This window comes from Carassius carassius, chromosome 34, assembly GCF_963082965.1.
Source record: "Carassius carassius chromosome 34, fCarCar2.1, whole genome shotgun sequence".
In the NCBI taxonomy this organism is placed as follows: domain Eukaryota; kingdom Metazoa; phylum Chordata; class Actinopteri; order Cypriniformes; family Cyprinidae; genus Carassius; species Carassius carassius.
The window spans coordinates 14,747,328-14,774,848 of NC_081788.1; the positions used below are offsets into that span (position 1 = coordinate 14,747,328).

The 27,521-nt window shown below is 38.7% G+C and overlaps 1 protein-coding gene across 1 annotated transcript; it reads right to left on the bottom strand.

Annotated features, from left to right (window-relative positions):
- Nucleotides 1–1,028: 1,028 nt before the first annotated feature.
- LOC132114471 (cytospin-A-like) lies at nt 1,029–26,384 on the bottom strand. Its single transcript, XM_059522605.1, has 17 exons — nt 26,157–26,384; nt 19,522–19,687; nt 19,268–19,421; nt 18,801–19,132; nt 16,749–18,056; nt 15,639–15,846; nt 14,577–14,650; nt 13,981–14,156; nt 13,480–13,643; nt 13,224–13,363; nt 7,619–7,709; nt 6,539–6,622; nt 5,902–6,064; nt 5,584–5,686; nt 3,983–4,099; nt 3,695–3,754; nt 1,029–2,167 (listed from the first exon to the last, which is right to left on the bottom strand). Exons 2-17 carry the CDS (start codon nt 19,648–19,650, stop codon nt 2,078–2,080), a joined length of 3,393 nt encoding a protein of 1,130 aa, XP_059378588.1. The 5' UTR covers nt 19,651–19,687; nt 26,157–26,384; the 3' UTR covers nt 1,029–2,077.
- Between the last annotated feature and the right edge of the window lie 1,137 nt (nt 26,385–27,521).

Here is a 27,521-nt window from a genome sequence, read left to right on the forward strand (position 1 = left end):
ATGTGTTAAGGACAAAGATGAGAAAAGCCTTCCAGCCAAACGGGAGGGCATCCACGATTCATACTTGAATTTCCAGTCTGGAAAGGGGCTGGGAGTTCATTTAAACCTCTTTTTTTTGTGTAATAATTGTTCACCGATTCATGAACTGATTTATCAAGATTTAAAAAATGAAAGCCAAAAAGGGATTTTCCAATGCTGAAGAACTCCTGACAATTACATAGTCTGCTAAATTCAAATGGAAATAAAAAGAACTAAATTACATTTTTATACATCACATGACCAATTCATTTAGGAGGGACAGCATATTGATTGCTCTTCACATTTATTCATAAAAAAGGAAATAATTTTACCCTTTATTTTATTAAGATAATGCTCTTAATGATTAAAAAAAAACTAAACAAATGGCAGCAAGTTCAGCATTCAAGAACTGAAAACTGGTGTACATTAACAATCAAAAAAGCAACAGAGCAGTATTATATTCATATTAATGTGATAAAAGCTGGATGAAGCACATTAAACATCCAGAACACAGGTCCAACTCAACAGGTCTCATTTAGTAAATTAAGCTGCATGTACATACCATTTGGTCAGGCTTTATTTAGGATAAATAAAGATTATTCTGACATTTAATTATAATGTGATCGTGGTCCAAGGGTAAAGTAGCTCAGAAATGCAGTTTGGAATAAATCTTAAACGCTTACCAAGGAAACTGCAGATTTGTCTCTCAGATGTTCTGAGAGCTATAAATGGCTGCTTAGTTACACACCCTGGAATTTGAATAGGAATGATTTCAAACAATGTGAAATACTTCCTGAGGAATGGAAATATTAGAAGCTCTATTAAAAGAATCAAAGGGTTTAGAAAATAAGATACATACCTCACAATTTTTTCAACGCACTCAATGCAAAAATTCTTATTGTATCATTATTGTGTGCTATATTGCCTTTATAGTGTTTTTTGCAGACAGGTGGGAAACAGGATATGCGTGACAACTGTCCTTTTTCTCACTCAGACAGAAACGCTCCATATACATCCTGGAATGCAGCTTCATTTACATTTTGAATTAGTGAATGTAAAATGATTTTTGTGCTTTGCAAACAATAAAACGTGCGGGTATCGGTAGAGCAATGCACATAAAATATTATGCCTTGCATATGATTATTCATCTTGATAAATATCAATAAGACTTTCTTATCCTGAGAAAGAATATACCATTTGATTAGTACAGAAGGACGTTAGCTTACAAACAAAAAGACATCGTGACATTTCATTTTTGGTATACTATTTCAGACTAATACAATAGACAGTACATGCACATGTGCTGCTAATCTGAATATAGTGTTTACTACAGTATCATACTGTTGGTAAGCAGCACTAATGGCTCAACGGGTTACTTAAGCTTATTGCTGACCTCCCTATTTAATATGTAGTATTTCAAGCCAAAATCCATCACAGTCGTAACATAACGTGCCCCGATGAGCTTTCAAAACAGTCCTGTAAAAAAAAGTTTAACCACTGACTGTGTGTGTGCTATAGTGAATAACTCCTATTAGTGTACAATTCTCCACCACTGAAATGCTTCTCCATTTAAGTGTTTCAATTAGGCACTGCTATGAGTAATCTGGATGTCTCACTCTTTAAAAACGAGTTCTATTGTTGCACGGCTGTGAATTAAGGTGAAGAACTTGCTCCAAATGTCCATCTTGAAGCAAGAACTCAGGGTGGTGGAAGGCACGGGGTCGCAAGGGGGTCCACGCTGTTCCTTAAGACTGATTTCAAATCCACAGTCTCAGATCATCCACACTAAGAATTAGTAACTAGATGTAGTCTGTAGTGTTAGTCACTTGACAGTAAGTTGAAGCATTGTCAAGGCAAACGGATTCTGCATTAGTGGCTCCACTGTAGAGGATTTTCTTTGACATATCGATGCCATTTCTGCATATGGTAACTGAACTGGGATCAGTTTAATATGACTTTGTGCTAGGATTAGGCTTAGATGATATGGTGGGACGTTGCATTCAGGGTAGTTGGTGATCATCTGTTGCATTGGTTTGATAATTCATAAAAGTACATGTGCTCAGGTCTCAAAATACTTGTAGATAGAGGTGACGTAAGTCATAACACTCTGCCAGTCTGGTCTTTCTGTATGGACCATGTCATTGATGTCCTGAAAGAGAAAGGGACAGAGTTAGAGTGAAAATGAAGGTGTGTTTGAGAGAGGTGCATTATATCACTTAACTAAAAAAAAATTTCATAGAGATTTGTGTCATTTTAATACACTACCATTCAAGAAGTCTGAGGTCAATAAGGTTTTTTTTTCTTTTATTCAGCAAGGAATTAAGCAATTGATTAAAAGTGACAGTTACAATTTTTATTTTTAATAAAAGCTGTTCTTTTGAACATCAATAATAAAAGGAAATGCTTCTTAGGCATCAAATCAGCATGTTAGAATGATTCAGAAAGATCATGTGACACTGAAGACTGAAATTTTAGCTTTGTTATCATAGAAATAAATATGAAAATATACCGTAATTCCTCAAATAAAAACTGGTAGTCAAATAAACGCCGGGCCTCTTATAGTGGCCAGGGGCGTGGTCAAAACGGACAAATAAAGGCCGGTCTTAAATAAAGGCCGGGGGAAAATTTGTGCAGCAGAGCCAGATAAGGAACGTACACGCCCACTGCCGGAGCGTTTCTCGTTCTTGAGTCAAGAACTGGTTGCATCGGTTTTCGGATCACCAGTACTCTGAACTGAGAACCGTTTCTGTCGGACGCGTCCGAGCTGATGATACTGTGCATGCGTGATTCAGCGTGAAGCAGACTGACACAGAGCATGTGAGAACCGAACTGATTCTTTTGGTGATTGATTCTGAGCTAATGTTATTATCTCTGTCCACTGGAACGCTATCGCTTTTAATTTAAAACGGGTTATTTAAAACAATTACTTATCAAACAAATAAAAGCCTGTTACCTTCTGCAGTTCAGGTAAAAAAAAGTCTCCGGCTTTTATTTGAGGAATTACGGTATTACAGTAAAAACATGTTTAAATTGTAGTAATATTTTAAATAACAATATTAATATTTTCACTATTTTTTAATAAAACAAAACTGAAGATGCAGCCTTAGTGAGCATGACAGACTTAAAAAAACAACAAAAACAACATTTGAACTGTAGTGTATTACCAGCACACACACTGTAAACAAAATCTAGTCGCTGATTATTTATCAAATTCTAGGCAACACATTTCTGAGCAAAACATAACATGAAATAATGTATATTCTTCGTGGAAATGTCCAGGTCCATGTCAATGATTTTTAATATTAGATTAATTTCTATGACTTGATATACGAGTTGCTTAGATTCTCAGGAGCTTCAGAGGTGATTTCAGTATGGGCATGCTGAACTTATTTAGTAGTAAGTAAAACAATTGTGCTATAAGTAAATACTGCTGGTTGATAATGAAATGTTTCCAGCTTTTCATCTGCTGTCAGTTTACCGGATGGGAGTGGATGACAGAAATATTCCTAACTCAGTGATTAATAGAGTACCTTAGATCTGCATTAGGTCTTTGTGCATGTCGTTCCAGTGCAAACCGGAGCTCCTGAACGTGCCTATTTGTGTGCAAGCTACAGACACGCTGCATCAGCTGGCCTGAACGAACTGCTGTGCAAAATAGCCATTTATAACCTCTTACCAGAGTGGACTTGATTCCCACACTTTCTGCTGCTTGGAAGGCCAGGCTGAAATTTCGTCTCTGAAAACCCACATACATAGAGATTAAAGCCAACTAATAAACCAAGATTAACCTAAAAAATAAAAAAAATAAACTCTCATAGACTTGAAAAACTGTTATATAAAATAAATGCCACTTGGTTTTGATTGTTATTTATGCAATGATATTCTATGTGATGAAAGGTTTTTGAAGTTTGTTTTAAAACTCATTGTGCCATGATCATTATGCAGAACTCAGTAGTGTACTTGCCTTGTCCAGACTGCCGAGCTCTTGATAGGGAATGTGAGCAGGCAGGTATGTGTGAAGGACAGCGCAGAAGGCCAGTCCATCATTCCAGCTGCTGCTAAAGTTGGTAATGTCGATGTTCTGCGTAACAAACAAACAAGACAAGACAGACTTCATATAAGCCTACTAGACGCAATAACAAAAAATTCAGTATTATGAAAATAAAGCTACAGTACATTTAAAACCACATTAGAGAGGGTTTCAACATGATACACCAGGTTTAAGTCATTGCAATTCAGTATGGCACATTCAATGGAACATAACCCCACCATGCAAAATCTACTCTTCTTCCTGTGGTGTAAAATAAAGAAGATTTCCTGTTCATAGCTTCGCCCACAACCTCCTTTGTGTGCAAACTAAGAGCAAACTAATATGTTTCAGATCCATTTCTACAAATGTTTTGACTTCCACTTTTCACCGAAATGTGTGGCAGAAGAGCAGAGAGACTTCATTCTTTAGGGATGAGCAGAGAGTGCTGAAAGGAATTAAGCAGCTTTTTTGTTCCCGTGTTATTTTGACACTTGAATCTAATACAAAAACATCAAGCCATTTCTTTTCCGTTCAACTGTGATAACCATCAGTTGTGATCACAGATCATAGTTTCACATGTGGGTAAAGTCTTGGTGGTTAAGACAACCAGAAACAGGAGGGAAAAAAACTACTTCTTAAAATATGTGCAAACAAGCAAGGTGACTGAACTTTAAGCTGCATTTGTTTATAATGCATTTGACTTTTCACACTGTGTATCAGAATAATACTGAGGATGATGTATTTTAGAATGGAGGGGGAAAAAAAATCCATTCACAAATCAATAAAAGATTGACTGGAGACTTTATGTTGCATAAGAAAAATTTTGTCATTTCTAAATAAAAATGCCCTGATGATGCAAATGCAATGAATTTGTTCCCAGATGTGCTGCTGACGACCCTGTTTTGTATCAAGTAAGTGCATTTTAAAGTGCCAGAGAAATCTAGCGGACTTCCTGGTGAGGATCTTGATAAATAGTGACTATGACAACCACACAAGCTTTTCTGGAAGAGATAGACCTCGTTTAAAAAGTAGAAAATAGCTTTTCACTGAAATCTGACTGGGAAAATGATGGATATAACAGGTAATGACATGGTCCAGCATTACAGCTATTATTCTGTGGACAAAGATGACATCTGAGATTCGGCAAGAATAAAACTTCCAAGACGGTCCGACATGAAACTGACAGCAGCTAAAAAAATAGTAGTAAGATGACACTGGAAGAACACAAGAACATCACCATTAGCTGATATATAAAAATATAATATAATATAAAAATAAAATCTTCAGAATCGAATTCAAAGTAATCCATACTGTTAAAAAAACTGTATAGCATGAATGCACTTTAAGTCGCTTTGGATAAAAGCGTCTGCTAAATGCATAAATGTAGATGTAAATCTAGCAATGTGCTTTTTATGGTATTTATTAATTATCTTAATTATATATATTAAATAAGTATATATTTTTAAATATGAGATTTTTAATAAATAATATAACATATGCATTTCTGCTTCTATTTTACATGCCATAAAACAAACCTGATAACCCTCGGTTTTCTTCTGACACCACCTCAGCAGTGCATTTCTTTTAGAACCACCATATTCACGAGCCAAAGCTGACAGAGGGTCTTTTCGCTCCTCTCTACATGGATAAACAAACCAAAAAAAAAAAGACTAATTTTAGCAACCGTGTTATTATCAACTCAGGGGACGCATTCCAGCATTTTAGATTCATATCATGGAATATCTTGAACTGGTCTAGGTGCATGTTCATTGATGACTGTGATATTTATATGAGAATCATTACAAAAATGTGTATGATACAGTATGTGTGTAGGTTGTAGGGCAGATGTGTACCGAAGGCGGCTGCGTGCTGTGGGGTTGACTGAGGCTGTGGGGGAAGAAGAAGAGGACAGGGACAGAGGAGGTGCAGCAGAGCCCATGGCTATCAGAGAGGAAGCTGGGCCTCCATCAGGAGCACTGATATCCCTCTTGGCCTCTTCACTGCTTCTCCGAGACACTAAACAGTGGAGAGAGGAAAAAAAAGTTTGATTATCTTTTGGGTAACAGTAGATTCATAGCCATTATAAAAAGACATTAAAAGTCACATTCAGAAATTTTGAAATTTAAGAACGGATTAGATTTACTATAACAATGTATAAGTTATAAAAATCCAATGTGTTGTCAGACTTTACGAAGCATTATACCATTTATAAAAAAATTATAATGTAACTGAATTATTGTCAGAGCAAATGTTTGCACCGAATGTACACACCTGTCCAAAAGTCTTTTTTCTTTTGTGACATTATAAATGTCTTTACTTTTGCATTCAATCAACTTAATGCATTCTTGCTGGATAAAAGTTAACGCCTTTAAAAAAACCCTCTTTATTTTATTGAATAAAATATTAAAGCACTGACTATGAGTGCAGTTGAGAATTTATTATAAGCATAGTGTCTGTATTAGCTAGATTTGAAATAGGTCTAAGCGTCACCCGTCTTTGTCGTGTCCATGTTTGAGACTCTCTGAAGAGCTGAAGCAGGACGGCTGCTGTTGGCTGCTCTTAGTAGATGCTCAGCTACAGACAGAGAAAGAGAGAGACATTGTGTCATAATCCAGATTTCAATATCTGTTATCAGTTCACCTGGGAGCTAAATATTGTTCTGGCTGTATAGGAAATAACTCAATGAAAAAAAAGAATAAATGTTGCAGTCTACAAACACACAATGCTAACTTGACCATAAAATGTTATTGCACATTAAATCAATGACAATCAAATGCTGTTACACGTATAATCAAAGAAATCAATCTAATAAAAATGAAAGGAGGGGAAAAAGACTAATGTCGACAATATCTGTAAAGGGTTCAGACAGGGCAAACTATCACTCCCGCACGAAAGACACCCCGCCAATCAAAACAAGGTCCACAAAGGTTGATAACAGTTTCCAACAAGCAGCCGAATGTAAAAGCCCTATGCCCTCTCTCACACTTTCCCAAACACACACTGCCTCCCTCTCCAGCATAATAACTGTGAAAATGAGTGGGGAGGAGGCATTGAAACCAGAGTATTTGTTCATACTCGTGTATTTTCGCATGAGTTATCACATCTGAGGTCACCATGAGCTCAGTGTTGCTTTTGCGGGGTCATAAACTTCTTGTGTCGGGAAAGCGGCCGTCTTTTACTAAGAAACCACCTCCTAGATCCAAATCCCGGGACATCCATCCCATTACAACTTCTGGAAAATCTGGGTGCTGTGATTCATATTATGAATTTTTGCTTTTGCAGTGGGTCATAACTAAATAAAAAAATGTGTTTTTTTCACGTTCATCAGGTCAGGGAGGAGTGGCACAACAGGAGCGCCACATCTTTTGACTAACACATTGACATTTTTTTGTGATTATTAGAAAAGTGTTTTTTTCCTTTTTAAAAAAAATTTTTTTTAGACATTGCATTACAAAGAATAATTCTGAATGAATTATATATTTTATTTAAGTCAGTGTTCAGAAAAACTGATATAACTACAAATAATGACCATTTGAAAGACTGAAGGGGAAATGTTGAGGTGTTTGTTACCTGGCATGCTGATGTCTGTGTAACTGGGTCTTTTGTCAGTAAGGGTGGAGAGGGGCTTCGCAGCAGCCATAGAGCCAGTGATGGAGTGTCTCTGTAGGTGATTTACATAAACAGTATTTAAATCATCTTATACCAGCTTGCACATTTTTTCATCAACTGGTCTGATCTGAAAACAAAAGATAACTGTGACTCAATAACGACAGCAAAGCCACTCGAGGTGAGACAGGATTATGAAAGAAAGTCATAAAGAGAGAAGTATCTCATACACTCTACACCACTACTGAGACAGATTCATATCTTCATTTCATTTAAGAGCTCCATATGCGCTTTTCTGCACTACAGGAAGCTGTAATAAGACTTAATCCTGATCCTTGTAAAAGGTCTCTTTCCCTTCATGACTTCTCGACAGGTTACACATTCACAGCTGGATTGTGGTCAGCTTCAGTTAAATCCCATTGCTCTTTTCCCCTACATCAATCAAAAGACTGCAGCTAACCTATCAGGAGGACATGACTTTAGATCTATTTCCTTTTTGTCTGCTGTCCTTACCTCATCTCTCTTTACTTCAATAATTTTTTTATCTAATGATCTAATTGATTACATGATGCTGTGATTAATTAATTGCCCATTAGATCTGGAGAAATTACTCCCAAAAGATAATTCAAAGGTATTTTTGTGCAAAGCATCAAACAGAGATCAAAGAAGCAGGTTCACCAAGAAATATTTTGTTTGATAAAATGTATATCATATAGCCTACTCTTTTGGACCATGTGACTAAATGACGACAGAATTGTCATTTTTGGTTGGGTGAACAATAACTTTAAAAATGTATTTTCTTAAATTGTATTATTATTCGGTCTGTGCAGCGTTGCTTCAAATCCAACACATATGCCAATGGTTCAACGCATCAAATGGTTCACCAAATTCTTTCAAAATGTGGAATAAAAAAAATGAAATGCCGGTGTGGGTTGCTCGGAGAGGAACAGTTCTTATTTGCCTTTATTTTCTGGTTGGCAAAATTGAGCAAAATAGACAACATTGTGTCTAAAATAACAATATTAACTTCTTAATGAACTGTTGTATAAGATGAGTATCACATTTGATATCGTGTGATATTGCACTTAGCCTACAGCTCGTGTGATATTTCATAACTATGTGATGTAAATATGAGACACAATCTCAAATGGGCGTTTTGCCCCATATCTTGAATTTTAGGGATACATGTCACATTATTCTACTAATGGTCAGAATGTTTTCATTTGTCCTTTAGTTAATAAGCAAAGAGCTCAGCCTACTAGCTTAGCACTAACCAGTTAAGTAAAGCTTTTCTGACTAGTTAGAACAAGATATCAACATTAAACATTTCCATTCCTTTGTGTTATAGTTAGTCTCTTAGCTTACTAGTTTAGCATAGCACTAAATGCTATTTTGATAAGCTAGAAACAAATTGTTACAACAAACTTATTTGTGTTTTCAGTTAGTCCCCAGTTAACAAGTTAAGACCTTATCCATTTTGCGCTATACTAAGCTAGTAGGCTAAGAATGCTTGTTTGATGAGCTACAAAAAATTTAGCCTTTTCCCTTCTTCTGTTAGTCTTCAGTTAACAATCTAACAGCTTCGATTACTACTTTGGCATAGCAACAACTGATTAAAGGGATAGTTCATGACTCACCCTCATGTCGTTCCAAACCCGTGAGACCTCCGTTCATCTTCAGAACACAGTTTAAGATATTTTAGATTTAGTCCGAGAGCTTTCTGTCCCTCCATTGAAAGTGTGTTTACGGTATATTGTCCAATTCCAGAAAGCATTGTCTTATCTTCCGGGTCTGTTGTGAGCGCGTTGACTGCAGTTTGTGATATCCAGTTCGCGAACGAATCACTCGATGTAATTGGATCTTCTTGAACCAGTTCACCAAATCGAACTAAATCGTTTGAAACGTTTCGAGTCTCCAATAAGCATTAATACACAAATGACTTAAGCTGTTAACTTTTTTAATGTGACTAACACTCCCTCTGAGTTAAAATAATCCAATATCCTGGAGTAATTCATTTACTCAAACAGTACACTGACTGAACTGCTGTGAAGAGAGAACTGAAGATGAACACCTAGCCGAGCCAGATAACGAACGAAAGATTGACCCGTTCTCGAGTCAGGATCCGGTTGCATCGGTTTTCCGATCACCAGTAGTGATGGGAAGTTATTTTCCGCGAAACCGGTTCTTTCGGACAGTTCGTTTCAATAAACCGACATCTTTGGCGATGATTGCCCTTGATTCAAGCCTTCGGTTTACCCGCTCTCATAACACTAGCACAGAATCAGTTCAGAATCAATCACCAAAAGAATCAGTTCAGTTCAGATCCTCTGTGTGTCAGTCTGCTTCACGCTGAATCACACATGCGCAATATCATCAGCTCCTCGGTTCTTGAATCGGATGCGTCCGACAGAAACGGTTCTTGACTCGAGAACGGGTCAATCTTTTGTTCGTTATCTGGCTTGGCTCGGTGTTCATCTTCAGTTCTCTCTTCACAGCAGTTCAGTCAGTGTACTGTTTGAGTACATGAATTACTCCTGAACTACCACAACAAAATGAACAGCTGTTGTGATGCTCGGACACTCTTCAAGACTTTCTCTACTCTTCTTAATTCGCTGCCACCCCCTCCTCCATCGACTCTTACAGCGGACGACTTTGGAGTTTTCTTCACAAATAAGACAAGAAACATCCGTGACCAATTCTACACACTGCAGACTGAGGTCAACTTCACGATGACCGATGCACACTCTTCCTCCTCCTTCTCCCCACTCTCAGAGATGGACGTTTCCAAACTTCTCCTGTCCAATCATCCTACTACTTGTCCACTTTTTTTCCAATCCCCACTCCCCTCCTTTAAGCGATCTCTTCTTCAGTCATACCTTCGCTTACTCACATTATCAACTCCTCTCTTCACTCTGGAACATTTCCCTCAGCATTCAAGCAGGCTCAGGTAAGCCCACTGCTCAAGAAACCATCTCTAAATCCAGCGCATCTTGAAAACTACAGACCAGTATCCCTTCTTCCATTCATTGCAAAGACACTTGAGTTAGCGGTGATCAACCAGCTTTCTACGTTCCTTGTACAGAACAACCTCCTGGACAGCAACCAATCTGGCTTCAAAAGTGGCCGCTCAACTGAGACTGCTCTGCTCTCGGTTACTGAAGCCCTGCAACTAGCAAGAGCAGCTTCAAAATCCTCAGTACTCATCTTACTGGACCTGTCTGCTGCTTTTGACACCGTTAATCACCAGATTCTCCTGTCCACCCTCAGAAAGATGGGCATCTCTGGAACCGCACTCCTGTGGATTAAGTCCTACCTCTCTGACAGATCCTTCAGTGTGTCTTGGAGGGGTGATGTTTCTAAGTCACAACACCTTACTACTGGGGTTCCTCAAGGCTCAGTACTTGGACCACTTCTCTTCTCCATCTACATGACGTCATTAGGATCTGTCATTCAGAAGCATGGCTTTTCTTACCACTGCTACGCTGATGACACCCAACTCTACTTCTCATTCCAACCAGATGACCCGACGGTAGCTGCTCGCATTTCATCCTGTCTGAGTGACATTTCTAGCTGGATGAATGACCATCACCTTCAGCTTAACCTTACGAAGACAGAACTCCTGGTGAGTCCAGCTAACCCATTGCTTCATCACAACTTCTCTATACAGCTGGATTTGTCAATCATTACTCCTTCGAGGACAGCCAGAAACCTAGGAGTTGTGATGGATCATCAGTTAAGCTTCACATACCACAACGACCCGGTCCTGCAGGTTTGCATTATACAACATTAGGAAGATTAGACCCTTCCTGTAAGAGAAACCCACCCAACTTCTTGTCCAAGCTCTTGTTCTCTCCAGACTGGACTATTGTAATGCTCTCCTGGCGGACCTTCCTGCATGTACTGTCAAGCCTCTGCAATTGATCCAGAATGCAGCAGCAAGGGTTGTCTTCAATGAGCCAAAAAAGCTCACGTTACTCCTCTCCTCATCAGGTTACACTGGCTACCAGTAGCCGCTCGCATCTAAAATTCAAGGTACTGATGCTAGCCTACAAGACGACCACTGGCACGGCACCAACATACCTAAACTCACTGGTTAAATCTTATGTGCCTTCCAGAAGTTTGCGCTCTGCAAGTGAACGACGCCTTGCGGTGCCATCCCAAAGAAGTTCAAAATCACTCTGACGGACCTTTTCCTGGACTGTGCCGAGCTGGTGGAATGACCTCCCAATCTCAATTCGTACACCTGAATCTTTACTCATTTTCAAGAAACATCTAAAGACTCATCTTTTTCGACAGCACTTAACCAACTAATACTAGCACTTTTCCTTTTTTTGTCTTTTCATTTATAAAAAAAAAAAAAAAACCTGGCTATGTGTTCTATATTAGACTAACTGAGACTTGTCATGGCACTTGAATACTGTTGTTGTTCTCTTGTTGACCTGACTGCTTCTATTGTTCTCATTTGTAAGTCGCTTTGGATAAAAGCGTCTGCTAAATGATTAAATGTAAATGTAATGTAAAATGTGCTCCGAGATATTGGTTTATTTTAACTCAGAGGGAGTGTCAGCCACATTAAAAAAGTTAACAGCTTAAGTCATTTGTGGATTAATGCGTATTGGAGACGCGAACTGTTTCAAATGATTCAGTTCGATTTGGTGAACTGGTTCAAGAAGATCCGGTTACATCAAGTGATTCGTTCGCCAACCGGATATCACAAACTGCTTTGTTTTGAACTCTCTCACAACAGACCCGGAAGAGAAGACAATGCTGAATAAAGTCGTTGTTTTTGTTATTTTTGGACCAAAACGTATTTTCAATGCTTCAACAAATTCTAACAGACCCTCTGATGTCACATGGACTACTTTGAAAATGTTTTTATTACCTTTCTGGACATGTACTGTATACCGTACACACACTTTCAATGGAGGGACAGAAAGCTCTCGGACTAAATCTAAAATATCTTAAACTGTGTTCTGAAGATAAACGGAGGTCTGACGGGTTTGAAACGACATGAGTGCGAGTCATTAATGACATAATTTTCCTTTTTGTGTGAACTAACCCTTTAAGAACTCTTTTGATCAGCTAGAAAAAAAAAAGCCTTTTATTTCATTATTTTAGTTTACAAGCTAACAGCTTAGCCTACTAGCTTAGCATGAGGTGAGATTGTTATGAAAGCTCCTGTAATGAGCTAAAAAATTGAACATTTCTCTTTATTTGTGGGTTTAGTTAGCCTTCAGATAACTTAAGCCAAGTTAACAGCTTAGCTTACTGGCCAAAACTCAGTTTCACAACCGGACAGAATCAGCAGTTGCGGTTGCACTAGGAATAAAACGTAAAAGGAAACGGAACCATCCCACAATGGACATTCCGTAGATATCATGAATGAGTCAATCCTGTGAGAAATGTCAAGAGGCCCAAAAGAGGCGGAAGTGCTGCTATCTAACAGGCTTCCAAGATTCAACAAGCAGGAAAAGAGCCAGAATGCTACTGTTTGACCTTCACAATGAAAATAAGTCGCTCTGCATCACTGTGAAGATGTGTTATGTGTCACTGTGTAACTCTGAGATACCTGCATGGGTGAGACAGCAGCAGCAGGTGGGGTCTTCATAGGGCTGGGACTGAGAGGTGTGCGAGGTAAAGGGGCGCTCATAGTTGTGCTTGCAGCAGCAGCGGCTGCAGCAGCGACTGCACTAGCATTAGCTCCAGGACCTGAGACAACACCAAAACAGATTATATCAACCTTTTGAGACCATAAAAGATGCTCCATAAATGACACGAAAATAAAACCAGCCATTTAACAATAAAAAAAAAAAATGTCGAGGTACCCTGTGAGGCACTGTCAAAGCTTTTGATGAGGGTTTTAACGGTGGGTGACGGCTCGGAGGATGTGGAGGGACGTCGACTCAGTCCCATGCCCTGCCTGAGCGCAGCCAGGTCCCTCTCAACAGCGTTCATGTAGTTATATACACGTCCACGCTCCTCGTCCTGCCTTTGAGACAGTACAGAGTCATATTTTAAACATGGATACTCCGTCTCCTCATATGCAGGAAACTCTTTATTAAATTGAAATGATTATGTGACCCTCATCCGCTACATTGATTTAATTAAACTCAAACAAAGGGTCTCTCAGATAATTCCTGTAAAAATATGCCAACAAAACTGGCCCAAACAGTACCATGTAATATATGGTGTCTTCTAAGATGATCCAAAAAATGTACTAGTTAAAAACAAGTAACTTCACCACCACCAAAAAAAAAAAAAAAAAAAAAGAGGATCAAGTTTTGCTTGTCAAGTGTTTCACAGTCTGGCATAACACTAACACTTACTTGCGGTTTTTAACTTCATCTAGTTCTTTGCTCAACTTCTCATTCTTTTCTTGGGCTTCTTGTAGGCGGCGGCGTAGGTCACCAATCTCCTCTTGAGCTTCTGACTTGATGTCATTAGCAATGACCACAGCAGTCTGCAGATCTGCCTGGAACTGACGCCACTCTGCAGACTCTTCCTGGATATACATAAATGCACAAGCACAGAGGCACAGGTTTAGTAAGAATCATTTTAGGCATACACTAACCCATTTAAGACCACAGGCTCCTAAACATGCTGAATTATCTCCCACTGGGATGATGCTAGATGTATCAAACAAACAAACTGGCAAACAACCATAAGGACAGAAATTCTGACAAATTTTGACAAAGATTATGACAAAGACCTGGACATAAGTGGGTTAATAAAAACATTAATAAACATAAAAAGTGGTGTAAGCCAGTGAAATCTTAAGTAAGAAATTAAGATTGTCCTGCGGTTTTATCCTGACATTACACTCAAAATCTGAGACATTCTTTCAAACGATTTCTATTCATTCTCTCTGTGAAAGCTGGGTCCTCAGATGACTTCATGAACTGCTGCCCCTGCCCTCACTCACCCTGAGTTTGCGGTGCAGTATCTTTATCTCTCTCTCCATGTCATGTTTCTGATCCTGAAGCTTTTTCATCGAATCTGCCGGGAAACCGGAAAGAGAGCAAGGGAGCATGTGAAATGAGGACATACAGGGTTCACAAGGGGGACATAAAAGAAACACACTGTAGCAACACTGATTATGTAATCTCATTCTAAATGTCACCTCAAAGGATAAAAGGTGACAAGTAAATAAAATACATTTTCTCTCCTTAGGATTTCCAATGATATTTGTGATCTGTAGCAGTCAAGTGATGGTAAAAAAAAAACATTAATCCACTGCTGCTTTGTACTAATAACACAATAAGTAAACCACATTCATGAACAACTGGCACCACCATGTGGTTACAGAAGGAAGATACACCAATTAGAGCCTCTTCTCATGTTGAACATCGCATGTACCTGGACCTCCAACAACCAGATTCACATTATCTGATCCATTTTGCACAACACTGGGAGGTAGGATGCACAAGTTATTTTTTAATCAGTCTGCAGCTAAACAAAATCTTCTTTATAAGGTAGCAGTGTTTCAGACACAAATTCGGACTCCAACAATTCCAACATTCCTTCTGTTTACAACTTTTCATGGACACTGTAAAACCCTGTCCAAAAAATAGTATCATCTGTTTTACATTTACCTTCCCATAAATGGCTTGTAAAATTAAATGATTTGGTTGACTGCTTTAAATGTGATTTTGACAGTCTCTTCAAATGCAAGTGGATCAGATTTCATTCTGCAATGTTGCAGTTTGTTGAACAGTTCAGCATAAAATACATTTGTTTAGGGCAGGGACTCCTGATCCTGTATCTGGAGATCTACTTTCCTGCAAAGTTTAGCTCCGACCAAATCAAATACACCTATACCAGCTAATCTTCATCTTCAGAAACACTTGATAATTACAAACAGGTGCATTACTGAACTCCTCAGGAAAGCAGATCTCCAGGTAGAGGATTGGGAATCCCTGGATTAAGTAAGGGTATCATTAAAAAACATGAAACATTTGTACAGAATGTGGCAAATCAAACTCACTCTCTAGGTCACTGATGATGAGGTTGTCATGAAGTTTGACGGCTCGGTGTTGCTCCACTTCATCTTCCAGCTCAAAAATGCTCTCCTTCATGTCCCCGATCTCAGTCTCCTTTTCCTGCAGGTCCTTACGCTGCTTCTCTAGAGCCCTCTTCTGCTCAGCTAACTCTTTCTGCACCTCACTTTGGAAGTCCCTGTACTCGGAGTCCAGCTGGACAACCACAAACAGAAACAAGGAGTAGTCAGATAGGCTCCTAACTAGTGTTGCTTTCAATGAAAATTATGACTATCGTCGTCAACTTTATCACGTGACGAAAATGAAACGAGATGCAACATAAATGCTGGTCATGTGACAATGACTATAATTAAATGTATAATGCAATATTGCTGACGAATAAAAATATTCTATAAAAATATATTATAAGAGACAACAAAGTTAAAAAAAAAACGTTATAATGTTATTTCGTCTTGTTAAGTCACGTTATTATTATTTTGCAGTATTTCTGTTTCTTGTGTTTCACTTCAAGGGCTGCATCAGGTCACACTGCGCATGCGCAGGTGATGTCACTTCCTCAAGCCCCAGTCGAATTATTTAGAAGACGACGAATAACAAAGTTAAGTCTGACACAGAGAAAGGGAGCGATGTGTGTACTTCTAACATGTTTGGTTGGTAAAATAAATGTTGTAAATTCAAATCAGAGCATCTTCAGTGTCTGGAATGGATGTATTCTTGAGTCTATAAGGTAACAATAATATAATAAGATAACCTTTTTTGAAATGGGTTTGAATGGGCTAAAATACAACTTTGGTATTAATTTAGGTACTTATACTATATTGACTGGGTTAAATAGAATTGCATTACTAAAAATAGACTAAAATAAAATTTTCATTGAGCAAAACTAGACTAAATGTCATCAGTTTTTGTTGACTAAAACTAGACGAAAATATTCATGGATAATTCTGACTAAAATAAGACTAAAATGCTCAGACTTTTAGTTGATTGAAACTTGACTAGACTAAAAAGAGTATGAACATGACAAAAACTAATAAAAACTAAAATGACAGCTTCACACAAAGACTAGACTAAAACTAAAATTAAGTGCTTAAGATCACCTTGTTCATGGAGTCCTGCAGACATGCCACCTCATTGCGAGCGTGGCTCAAATCATCCTGTAGCTTGGCAGCTTTGGCTTCAGCTTCTTCCTTGTCCAGTCTAACCCCTTCCAGGAGTTGGTGGATGTCGCTCTTATCTCCAGCATTGTGGATGGAGTAAAGCTCTGCAACCTTTTGCCTCTCCTGCTCAAGTAACACCCGACAGCGGCTCAGCTCAGTCTGGTCGTTGCTGACCGCAGCTTTACACTCCTCCAGAACTGCCGCCATGCCGGCCCGCTCCTGCCTTTCCACTTCTAGAAGTCTCTCCATGTGATGGTTGCGCTCCTTCAGTGCTGCGATCACATTCTGAGCCTCTGCATTATCCTGCTCAGCCATCTTTAGAGTATTGCTCAGATGTTGCTGCACACCCAAGAGCTGCTCACGCTCAAAACTAGCATTTTCTGCAAGCTCCACGTACCGTTGCTCCAGCTCCAGGTAACGGCCACTCTTGATGTCTTCGTCTACTGAGTAGGTCACGCCGTGCTCGTCCAGGAGGGAGCGGAAGTACTCGATCTGACGGCCACAGTGCTCCAGTTTGTCACTCTGTTGGCAGAGGGAGTCCATAAGCAGGACCTTTTCCTCTCCCAGGCGTTCATTTTCACCATTTAGTTCCTGCGTGATCTGTTGCAGGTCACCCAGTTCCTGTAGAGTCGCTTGGAGCTCCTCAGCCGTGCTGTGTTGGTTTTCCTCCATCTGGTGAATGCGCTCTGTAAGGCACGCCACTGACACCTCACTGGTGTTTCCGCTGCTCCCCTTCCGAGAGGAATTGCGACATGCTGGAGCGCCACCTTCAGACTCAGAGGATGATGAGGAGCCGCATCCTGACGGAGCATCCAAAGCATCGTCACTGGAGGTCACCGCTTGGTAGACCTCACTGGACTCGCTGTCCAGGTTGTCCGTTGAGCCACTTCGCTGGGCTCCCGCAAGGAGGTCCTCCATGGAGCCTGGTGCGGATCCCTCCACAGAGGAGGCCGCAGTAGCACAGTCTCCATGACCTCCACTACCTCCAGTGGAGGGAAGTTCAGCACTGGCGGAGGGAAAGCTAAAGATTTGATTGATTTTCTCAGCCCCATCCAGTCTTTGCTCCAGGGAAAAGCCAAGAGCATTGAGGCGGTCCTTTAGCATACGGTTTTCATTCTTAAGCAGGTTGAGCTCCCCACGGATGGCCTGGTTCTGCTCTTGCAGGAGCAGCAACGTCGACTCTACATCTGCAGCTGTGATCACTGCAGCCGCCTCCCTCTCAGGTGGCCTCTCGTCCTCCTCATCTTCCTAGGAGCAACATAACATCATGGTGAGGGCTTTTAATCTAAAGTAGAAGTTTTAGTAGTATGTCACATTACAGATGCACCAACACTATTAACAGGTACTTGTCTCACCACGTAAATACTTAAACTCACCATCCACATCCTAACTTCCCCAAGTATGATTATATGGTTGACCAAATTATGACTTTGGTGAATTATTGAATTATTTTTTAAAAACTATAGAGATATACTTTATTCAATCCACTATGGAGGCCCATTTCCACCTCAGAGTATTTTTTTTTTTATATAATTAAAAAGGTAACTATTGCTTTACATCTCATAAAATGACTTTATCTCACAATGTGACTTGCATCCATTATTTTAAACTTAAGCACACAAATACCTTTTTTATTATTTTCTTCTCTGAGGCAGAAATTGGATTCCATATCTATGAAATTGCTATAGAAAACAAAGCACGCATTGGATTACCTAAAAAAAAAAAAATTATTTTGTGCAATGCATTTTGGAAAAACTAATTTATTTTCAATTATAGTAGTACTTAATATAGGCTGATATAGTTTTTTTTTCTGAATTGCCATGTTGCTGCTGAATTTACAGTACCACAGAACATTATGAAAAGTCTGAATTTAATTAAAGTAAAATATTATGTTACAACCACAGTCTTGTTTTGTTCAGGTGTTTATTCATAGTCAGGACCAAAAAACAGAATTATGTAGGAAATAATATTATAATGTGAATTTGACCTAACCTCGGGCAGTCCCAGTTGAACCCTCATGTCCCTCAGCTCACCCCGTAGCTGAAGGATTTCCACGTCTTTGCTCTTGGCCAGACCTAACAGATTTTTGACTTTGGCCTCTAGGGCCACTTTATCACTTAGCTGTCCGTCAGACTTTGATTTGCTCATGCGGCTCTCTGAGTCTGAGGTTTGGGCCAGTCCACGGGAATGCCTGGGCTGGGCTCGATCAGAAACACCAGTGGATGACTGCTTCTTACTGCTGGAGTTTCTTGAGTTTCGCAAACGATCACGTGAGGAGTTCGACTCCTTGGAGGCCGTGGATGATGCCCGTTTGCCAGATGGACCTTGTGGAGAAATAATGTCAAATACGAGAACAAATAAACAAAACACTTCACCTCCAAATGCTGATACTTCAGTAGTCTAGACAATGTTAAATAGTTATTTGGTTATTGGTTAAATTAAACGAAACTTTTAAATACCTGAGGTGGTCTTGATCTTTGGGTCAAGGTTATTAGTGTTTGTTCCACAGGACGTTGAGTGAGTAGAGGTTGACTTCTTGCCCTTGGCAGCACTGCTGTTTGTCCCTGCACTGCTCCCAGCCATAGCAGCTAGAAGATCATCACTGCTTTTGACCTGGTAAATCAAAGATCAACAATTCAACAGAAAAGCAACAATAACTGAGTGACTTAAATATTAGTTTAAATTGTTGATCTGCACAAGAGAATGATGTTACCTTGGAGAGCGGAGCTGTGGTAGGGCTCTTAAGAGCGCTTTTGCCAGCAGAGCTTCCAGCTATCACTGTGTCACCTTTACTTCCTCCACTTGCTGCCTTATTCCCCACTGGCCTTCCTGCTTTCTTCATACTGCGCTCGCTCCTGGTGATGCATCTACCCCGGAGTCTGTGCAAAGATAAAGAGAACACAAGTTACAATTTATGGATTCACTGTGACTAATTTGAACTAAATTAACTAAATGCATAACCATACTGAAATCATAAAAAAGAGATATAAATAAAAGGCTGAAATTCTTGAAAGTATTTTGGCATATGAATAAGATGCAGTGAAGTAGTAGTTTTAAAATATAACATTTGAAAAACTTGTGCCAGCCAAATCAATTTTGCCAGAAATAACCAACATTTAAAAAGGCAAAACAAGATATTACATCACAAAGAGGACACTCATGACTGTCAGGAAGTCTTTTTGGGTTCATAAATGATGTTATATTAATATTAATTATATTATAAATTATATTACCCTAGGAATACATTAAAAACTTTTCAGAAAATTGTGTAAATGTTTTTCAGTACATTTGACAAATATTAATACACAGAAATAAAAAAAGATTCATTTGCATCTGGCATATTTTAAGTTAGATGTTTATGTAAATTCTAGATTATCTATAATGTAGATTTATAAAACAAGATCATATCTACAAATCATACAATCTATAAAGGTGTTTTTTTTAATTGTTATTATTCTTGAAAAGTGAAAAAAAAATGTGAAAGAAAAGAAAGAATTTAAAAGGTTTAAAAGTCTTGGAAGTTTTCAGAAGGAAATTGAGTCCATTTCTGTTCACTTCCACCTGGGGGCAGAAGGCACTAAAATAACAGCGGAAGAGCAGTTGAACCACTGGGTTAAAGGCTAAAAGCAAAGAGCATGTCTTTCCCAAGGCAAGTTTAGCAGAAACAGCATGTCGGCAAATCTAACATGATGCTGACTTTCACTGAAGCTCTGATTGACTGTAATGACAAGGATCCGGCTCACATGTGCTCCTAGTGTATAATAAAGCAACTGAACAAGGAGTATCACCATGAGTTCATAGAAGAGCTTGCCGTCTGTCTGCTGGGGTGTTGCTCTCTACTGTATATGCTGCAGAAAAACAGTGCCTTAAAAGGCAGCAAAATCCTGGATGTGTTCAAGACAGGATCAACAAAACAATACCAGAGCTGCCCATCTGCACAACTGGAAAACCTTCAACTTATTTTATCACTTTACATTTTATTGACAAATTCCAACTGAAGAGTGAAAGCATGAGATCAGACTCATGTGGTTCAAAGAAACAGATTGCATTTGCAAGTAATGAGAGGGCAACAAGCTAGGCTAATCATTCTGTGCATCGCAAACTAATATTGCCTGGAGATCAGAGCTATTAGATTCTATCATGGAAAGAACACCTGAAGAGCATTAATGGAGCCTCATTAGATCTTCAAAGCAAACCACACCACAAATAAACGGCAAAAATAGGTCACAGCACAACAAAGGACACAACATTCATGAAAATTGAAGTTCATCCATAAATGTTATCATTTACTAACCCTCATGTAGCTTCAAAACCATATGACTTTATTGTGTAGAGCACAAAATAAAATCAGAAAACTGTACTGTTGTTCGCTCTTTTCCATTTTTTTATGACTTCGATTTCAATCTGCTTGTCACATAAAGCTTTCATATGGCTTCCAAATACTTGAAAAAGCATCATAAAAGTGCAATATATTCTGTCCTTTATGAAGCTCAAAAGCTCGTCTCCATCCACTGTAAGAGCATAAAAAAGAGCAGTCTTCAAAATATCTTCTTACGTGTTAGTCATACAGATCAAGAAGAACATGAGTATGACTAAACGATGACTGAACTTCAATAATAATAATAATATGCAAAATTACCCAATAACTTTTAATTTTGAGCAAAAACTGAAAAAGAGAAAATAGGTTTTGTTTTGCAAAATAGACAGTATTTTCCAATATGTTTTGGAGAGATATCATGAATCACAACTTCGAAATTTCTATCCCAGTCCTCTGTACTTGTTTCTGGATGGTGGAAATCTTTCCAGATCATTCATTTAATAGATCCCAATTGTCCTCTCGAGTCTGATCTTGGGAAGGCAAAGGGCCCGTTCCTCCTGTCTCTCAATGGAAGAGAAAATAAGGCCTAATATCTTACAGCTGTTGTGAGGCAGGGGGTGGGGGTACGTGGGAGAATGTTTGCTCATTTCCAATTTACAGACCCCCCAATGGAAAAAAACTTCAGCACACATTCCCTTAAAGGGAGAGGCTTGGAGCATGACACCAGGACAGATTTTCTTCAGAACCACCCTGAAAGAAACACTGCATGAGTCTTCCAGAAGTGATAACTAAACACGCAAACATAAATAGCTTATGTGAATTAAAACATTTATTGGTAAATAAATGCAAAATACATACAATTAATAACAAACATGCCCAATATTGCAACAAAAAATATATATAGAAATACACTGCATACTAACTACATGGATAAAAAACTTTTTATATTAAGCGTAATCCTGACATGCATCTGAAACAAGCTGAGATGATGTCAATCAAAATACAAGAAAATTAACAGAATCATCTACTCAACTGGTGAATTTAGGAATGACGATTCACCTTTTAGACCCATATCAAATGTGACTTCTCACACACTTCACATGACAACAAGACTAAGCACTTCACTGTTTCCACACCTAGCTTCCACTACAGAACGGTAGTATCCCATGCCATCTTCAGGCACTGAATTAAAACTCACTTCTTTTAACAATAACTGGATTAATTGTGAATGGGGAAAATACTGTGGTGACTTGTTGATGCATTTTATTTGCATTAGTTCATCCTTTTTTCTCAGCAGTTAACTTCCTGAAATACACGCTTGCCATCTGTTGACCACGGCGGTATCACACATGTGAAACTAAAGCACACTACACAGGCTGCGATAGATAAAAGTGATGTGGGGATTTAAATAAAGATGAATGTTAAACATGCATTTAACTATGTATGATTTTTTTTAAGTCAGCATTAAATGGAAGTTGCAAATCAAATTTTTCCACATCGTGAGGTATGTCTGAGTGAAACGGCTTATCAAACAAGAAAAAAAAAACATAGGGTGGGACTTGACTTTGCCCATCAGGAATGCACGGATAAATAATTTATAAAAAACAAAACACTGCAATATCCGTAAAAATTAAGAATTATGATTGTGAATTTTAATAACATGGTGATTTAAAAAACTTGCCCATTGTGACTAGAATGAATGAACATCTACCACCAGCTGAATGTGGGTACTTTGAGTACTGTTCAAAAGTTTGGGATCAGTTAAGTTTTTTCTAAAAAGAGTATCTTAAGAAAAAATCTCTTTAAAAAAGGCCTGAGTGCTGATACAGTATGGCTCCCAAATTTGAGCATTAAGAAGTGCTGACAGAGACTCAACACTAACAGTACCCACCAAGCCCTTAAATATGAGTCATGGGAGAGACGTTCACACACATATACAGAGAAACAGATGGCCGGTTTCACACTCCTCTGTAGAGTGTATTACATACTGATAGCAAAATACATCTATCAACTGGTATGCCAAGGCTTCAAGGCCTGAATGCAAAAAAGGAAACATATGTGCAGCTAGAGTTTTTTTCCTACGGTCTCTTTACCTCTTGATCGTGACTTTGTTTCCTGTCAGGAACGTGCAGGATGAGGTCACATTATGAGGTGTGTGCACTGCATGTGTAACACTCACACATGATCATACTACAGTGAGGTCATCATAACACTGTGGACCCTGCCTATTAAAACAGACACACATGACATGAACAGACTCCTCACTCTTCTGAATAATAATCGGTTTTTCATACCTAACTCGGATAAATACATTTGCCTTGATTGATACATAAAAAATAGTTTCAGCCCTTTAGAAACTAGGCACTCTCATCCAAAATGGACAATAAATGGTGTCAATGTGCTGAGAATGGACTCCTGTGTCTATTTTTGTTTGGATTCTTTGTTCTTTCTCTTTGGAAATGCATGTCTCAGTGGAGTACGTGATGGGAGTAATGGGATGGCACTATTTGTTTAGTGCTCTTAATCAGAGCGCGATGGGGGTCCTGGAGTCCTGCCCGGTGCGGTCAGACCGTTTGTGTTTGGGTAGCCTCTTGGAAAAAGTGAGGGGGAATATGCTGTGGTGCTTAATGTGGTGAAGAGTCAAAATAATAAACAATATTTTTATTCTGGGAGTCAGTGATGCTAGTACCGTATTTTTCGGACTATAAGTCGCACTTTTTTCATAGTTTGGCTGGTCAAGCGACTTATAGTCAGGTGCAACTTATCAAAATTAATTTGACACGAACCGAGAGAAATGAACCAAGAGAAATGAACGTATAGAAAACATTACCGTGTACAGCCGCGAGATGGCGCTCTATGCTGCTCAGTCCTCCTGTAGTCTACACTGAAGACATTGAGCCCCCTCTCGCGGCTGTAAACGGTAATGTTTTCTCTTGGTGCTTGGTTTTAAATAAATGCGACTTATAGTCCAGTGCGACTTATATATGTTTTTTGCCTCATCATGACGTATTTTTAGACTGATGCGACTTATACTCAGGTGCGACATAGTCCGAAAAATACAGTACTTCAAAAAAATCACATTCACATTTGTTAAGAAATATATTAAGCCTTGTTTGACTGCCCCCAAAAAAACTAAAAATCCTGCCCCTCATGAATATTAAACGTGAAACACAAATGACAAGACGTTCCCTAGATGCTGTATCTCTCAAGTTTCACAACTGTCCATAAAATACAATGGAAATGACTATTTGTTCTTAGTTCTATTTTTTTTTTTGCTTTTAATGGGGACAGACTGATTATTGTCCAGTATAGTGTTATCAAAAACACCAATGTCGGGACAGAAATTTTAAAAATGTGAAAATGCCAGCATTTCCAGATTTTGAGCACTGCTGAAGGAATTCTCAAACAGCTCTTATTGGTCATTTTGTTTACACGCTTAACAGATATGTATGTGATTGGCTAGAATGATCATCACTAGGGATGCACCGGTTGACCGGCCATAAATTGGAACCGGACGGTTTTTGCTTAAAATACGAGATCGGCAATCGGCCGGTTTTTGGTCTTTTTTCGCCCGATTTTTCCGGAAGTGCGCCCGCGTGCACAGACTACATTGTAATCATTCACTGTGCCATTTGTGTGGAAGTATTTCGAAATCTGTGCGCAGGACACAGGCAGCCGTTCAGTGCTGGAAGTGCAGAGCTACATGTCTGAGGCACAGATAGCAGGAAGTGATCAGCCTTCTGCACAAAATAAGAGCCCCTTTCCAGCGCTCACTGGAGCTGCGTGAGCGTACTGTACCTGTTCGCAGCCTTCACACCCTGTTCGTACCTTTTCCCCCACACACACTTTGAATCATCTCAGTAGGGCTTGAGTATTTCTATACGTGAAGCCATACACTCCTTGCAACAGAAACCCTGCGTCTGCTTCAGCTCTAGGAATGTGTTTTGTTTGAAAGCCTTTTTGGTGGTTTATTAGATCTTGAGGATGGCCTCCAAGAACTTTTTCGCTAGGGATGACTGTCCTGCTGAAGCCAAGGATCGAGAGCAGGCCAAACAGGCTGTAACTCTTATTGCATAAGTCCTGTTCCCTGAACACTGCATTTGTGATAAATAGTTTAAGACCATTTTTTCACAAAGAGAAAAAGGAAAAAGTAAAGGAAAATGTCTTGCTCTGCATCAAAATCGCTCTGAGCTTTTCTTACCTCAACACGTCTAGAAGCTCCTGGTTTTATTCTGGCCCTTTTCACACAGTTTGCATCAATTAATCTAAGAATATATGGAAACAGACAGTCTGTTTCCATCTACGCCAATTAATCCTTTGGTGGTTTTCTGTCATTTTAGACAGAAAAAAAAATGAAATTACATTATTTGAATTTAACTTTTTTTTATTATTATTATTGGAAAGGTACGAATCTTGGTGACTTGGCACTTGCAATATCTGTGAACTCTGATACAGGAAATACAGTCCCCCAAATCCATAAAATGGACAAGATCCTAATTTGACACATGACTGTATGTCGAAACATAAGGAGCTGCCTACCTAAACAGCATTCCTGGCCATCCCAGAAAAACGTTTAGTAGCAAAATGCTCCCTAGGTAAGCAGCTTACTAGGTTTTGAAACTACCTGTATGTTTATTAAATAAAGAGTATTAGTGTTTTAAATCAGAAGGAAACATACTTATAGTAGAAACATTTCAGTGTACCTTTAGCTAGAAGCCATAATTTATTTCTCAGGTGACGTTAGCGTTAACTTAATCAGATATTGATTGGCATGAGTGACCTATCAGGGTTTGACTGTCCAGTTCACGAACTAACCACCATCTCTAAGTTACAATGTTTCATAATAACATGAAAAACACAAAATCCGACTAAACACAAAATTATCACCAATTTACGCACTCTGCGACATGCCCTTTCATCACTCCAGTGTTTGTCACAGCGAGGTTGTGAGTTTACAGGCTAACCGCTAATGCTAACAGGATGTGCTACTTGAGCATGATGCGAGGTCAAATAAATGTCTCATTTATTACCTTGGCTCCCTCCTTTCGGTCTGTATAAGCGCCCGTCAGGGTAGACGACATCCTGGGTCGTGTTCAAAAGTAGATAACAAAGGGTTTTCCGGAGTTTTAGGTGGCGTGGCATCGTTTCTGAGCAGCAGATAGCCGTCTCATGCTACACTCGGTTGGCCACTGTGCAAACAGCGTAACTGACAGACTACAGACAAACACACAGTCGATCACATCACCGCTCGCTCTGCGCCCGCCTACCACATGTGTTTCTACAGTGCGGCTGTGTGTGGCACACACAGTGCAGCATCAAATATTAATTCTGTTAGCTGAAAACAACTTTTTTATTATTATAATTAAACGTATTTAATAAGCGTATAGCGAGTTATAATTTAAAATATGTTTTAAAACTAACGTTACCTGTATTAACGTGTCATACATCTAAAAATCTACAGTATAGTAGTCTATGACTTATGCACACAGATTATAAAACTGATGAAAACCGATCCTCCTCTAGCTCGAGTCTTTCATCTTTATTAATCTGACTGGTTTCTTAAATTATCCGTCGTTGCGCTGTCCAAAGATTGAATATAGAATATAGAATCAGAATATAGCACATTAAAAAGCCTCACTGGGTTTCTTCATGTCTGAAAGTGAAATGGACTTTATTCTAATGAGGTAGGAAACGCTTTTTTTAACTCTTCTTTTCGATAAAAAGTCACTGAAAGGAGAAACTCCACCTTTCAAACGTTTGAGGTCAATGGGATTTTTATTTTATTTTTAATAATACCTTTATTAACAAATGATTACTTGAACTTCCATGTGAATATATTTATAATGTCACTAAACCAAAGTTCTAAACAGCAGTGAACATTTTTTAATCAGCTGGAAAAACAAGCTGATTATTAAATTCGCTGTTTATTTCCCTTTTTTTCTCCATGAAGCTTTCAAAATTGAAATCATGTTACTAATTTTGAATGTTTAAATTGAACTTAAAATCATGTTTTGTGTTGTTAAGCAATTTACAAGCATTAATGGAAAAAAAGAATTCCTAAAACTGACCAATACAATTTGTAATGTTAGCCTAAATTTAGCCACCATTTCCTAGATAAACTTACAGTCACCATAAATTAAAGCATGCAATGTTTTCTTATGACAGTTTGACATGTCTGAAACTGCCTATTTTTCATGAACATAGGTTAATGTTAGAGAATTGCTTATTAAACATATCAACAAAAACATGGGATCGGTAATAATAATTTTAACCAACTTTAAATTTATTATTCATCTACTTTATACAGAATCACATTATGGCCACATTTAATGTAACAGGTCTGCCATAGCATTGTCCAGTTATAATAATAAACAAAGTCTAATGTTTCACAGCAG

Coding starts and splice junctions, on each gene's coding strand:
- LOC132114471 (XM_059522605.1), bottom strand. CDS start 19,650: ATGAAGAAAGCAGGAAGGCCAGTGGGGAATAAGGCAGCAAGTGGAGGA. Junction 6,623..7,618: donor CACAGACATCAGCATGCCAG/GTAACAAACACC, acceptor CTCTGTCTGTAG/CTGAGCATCTACTAAGAGCA. Junction 5,687..5,901: donor ACAGCACGCAGCCGCCTTCG/GTACACATCTGC, acceptor TTATCCATGTAG/AGAGGAGCGAAAAGACCCTC.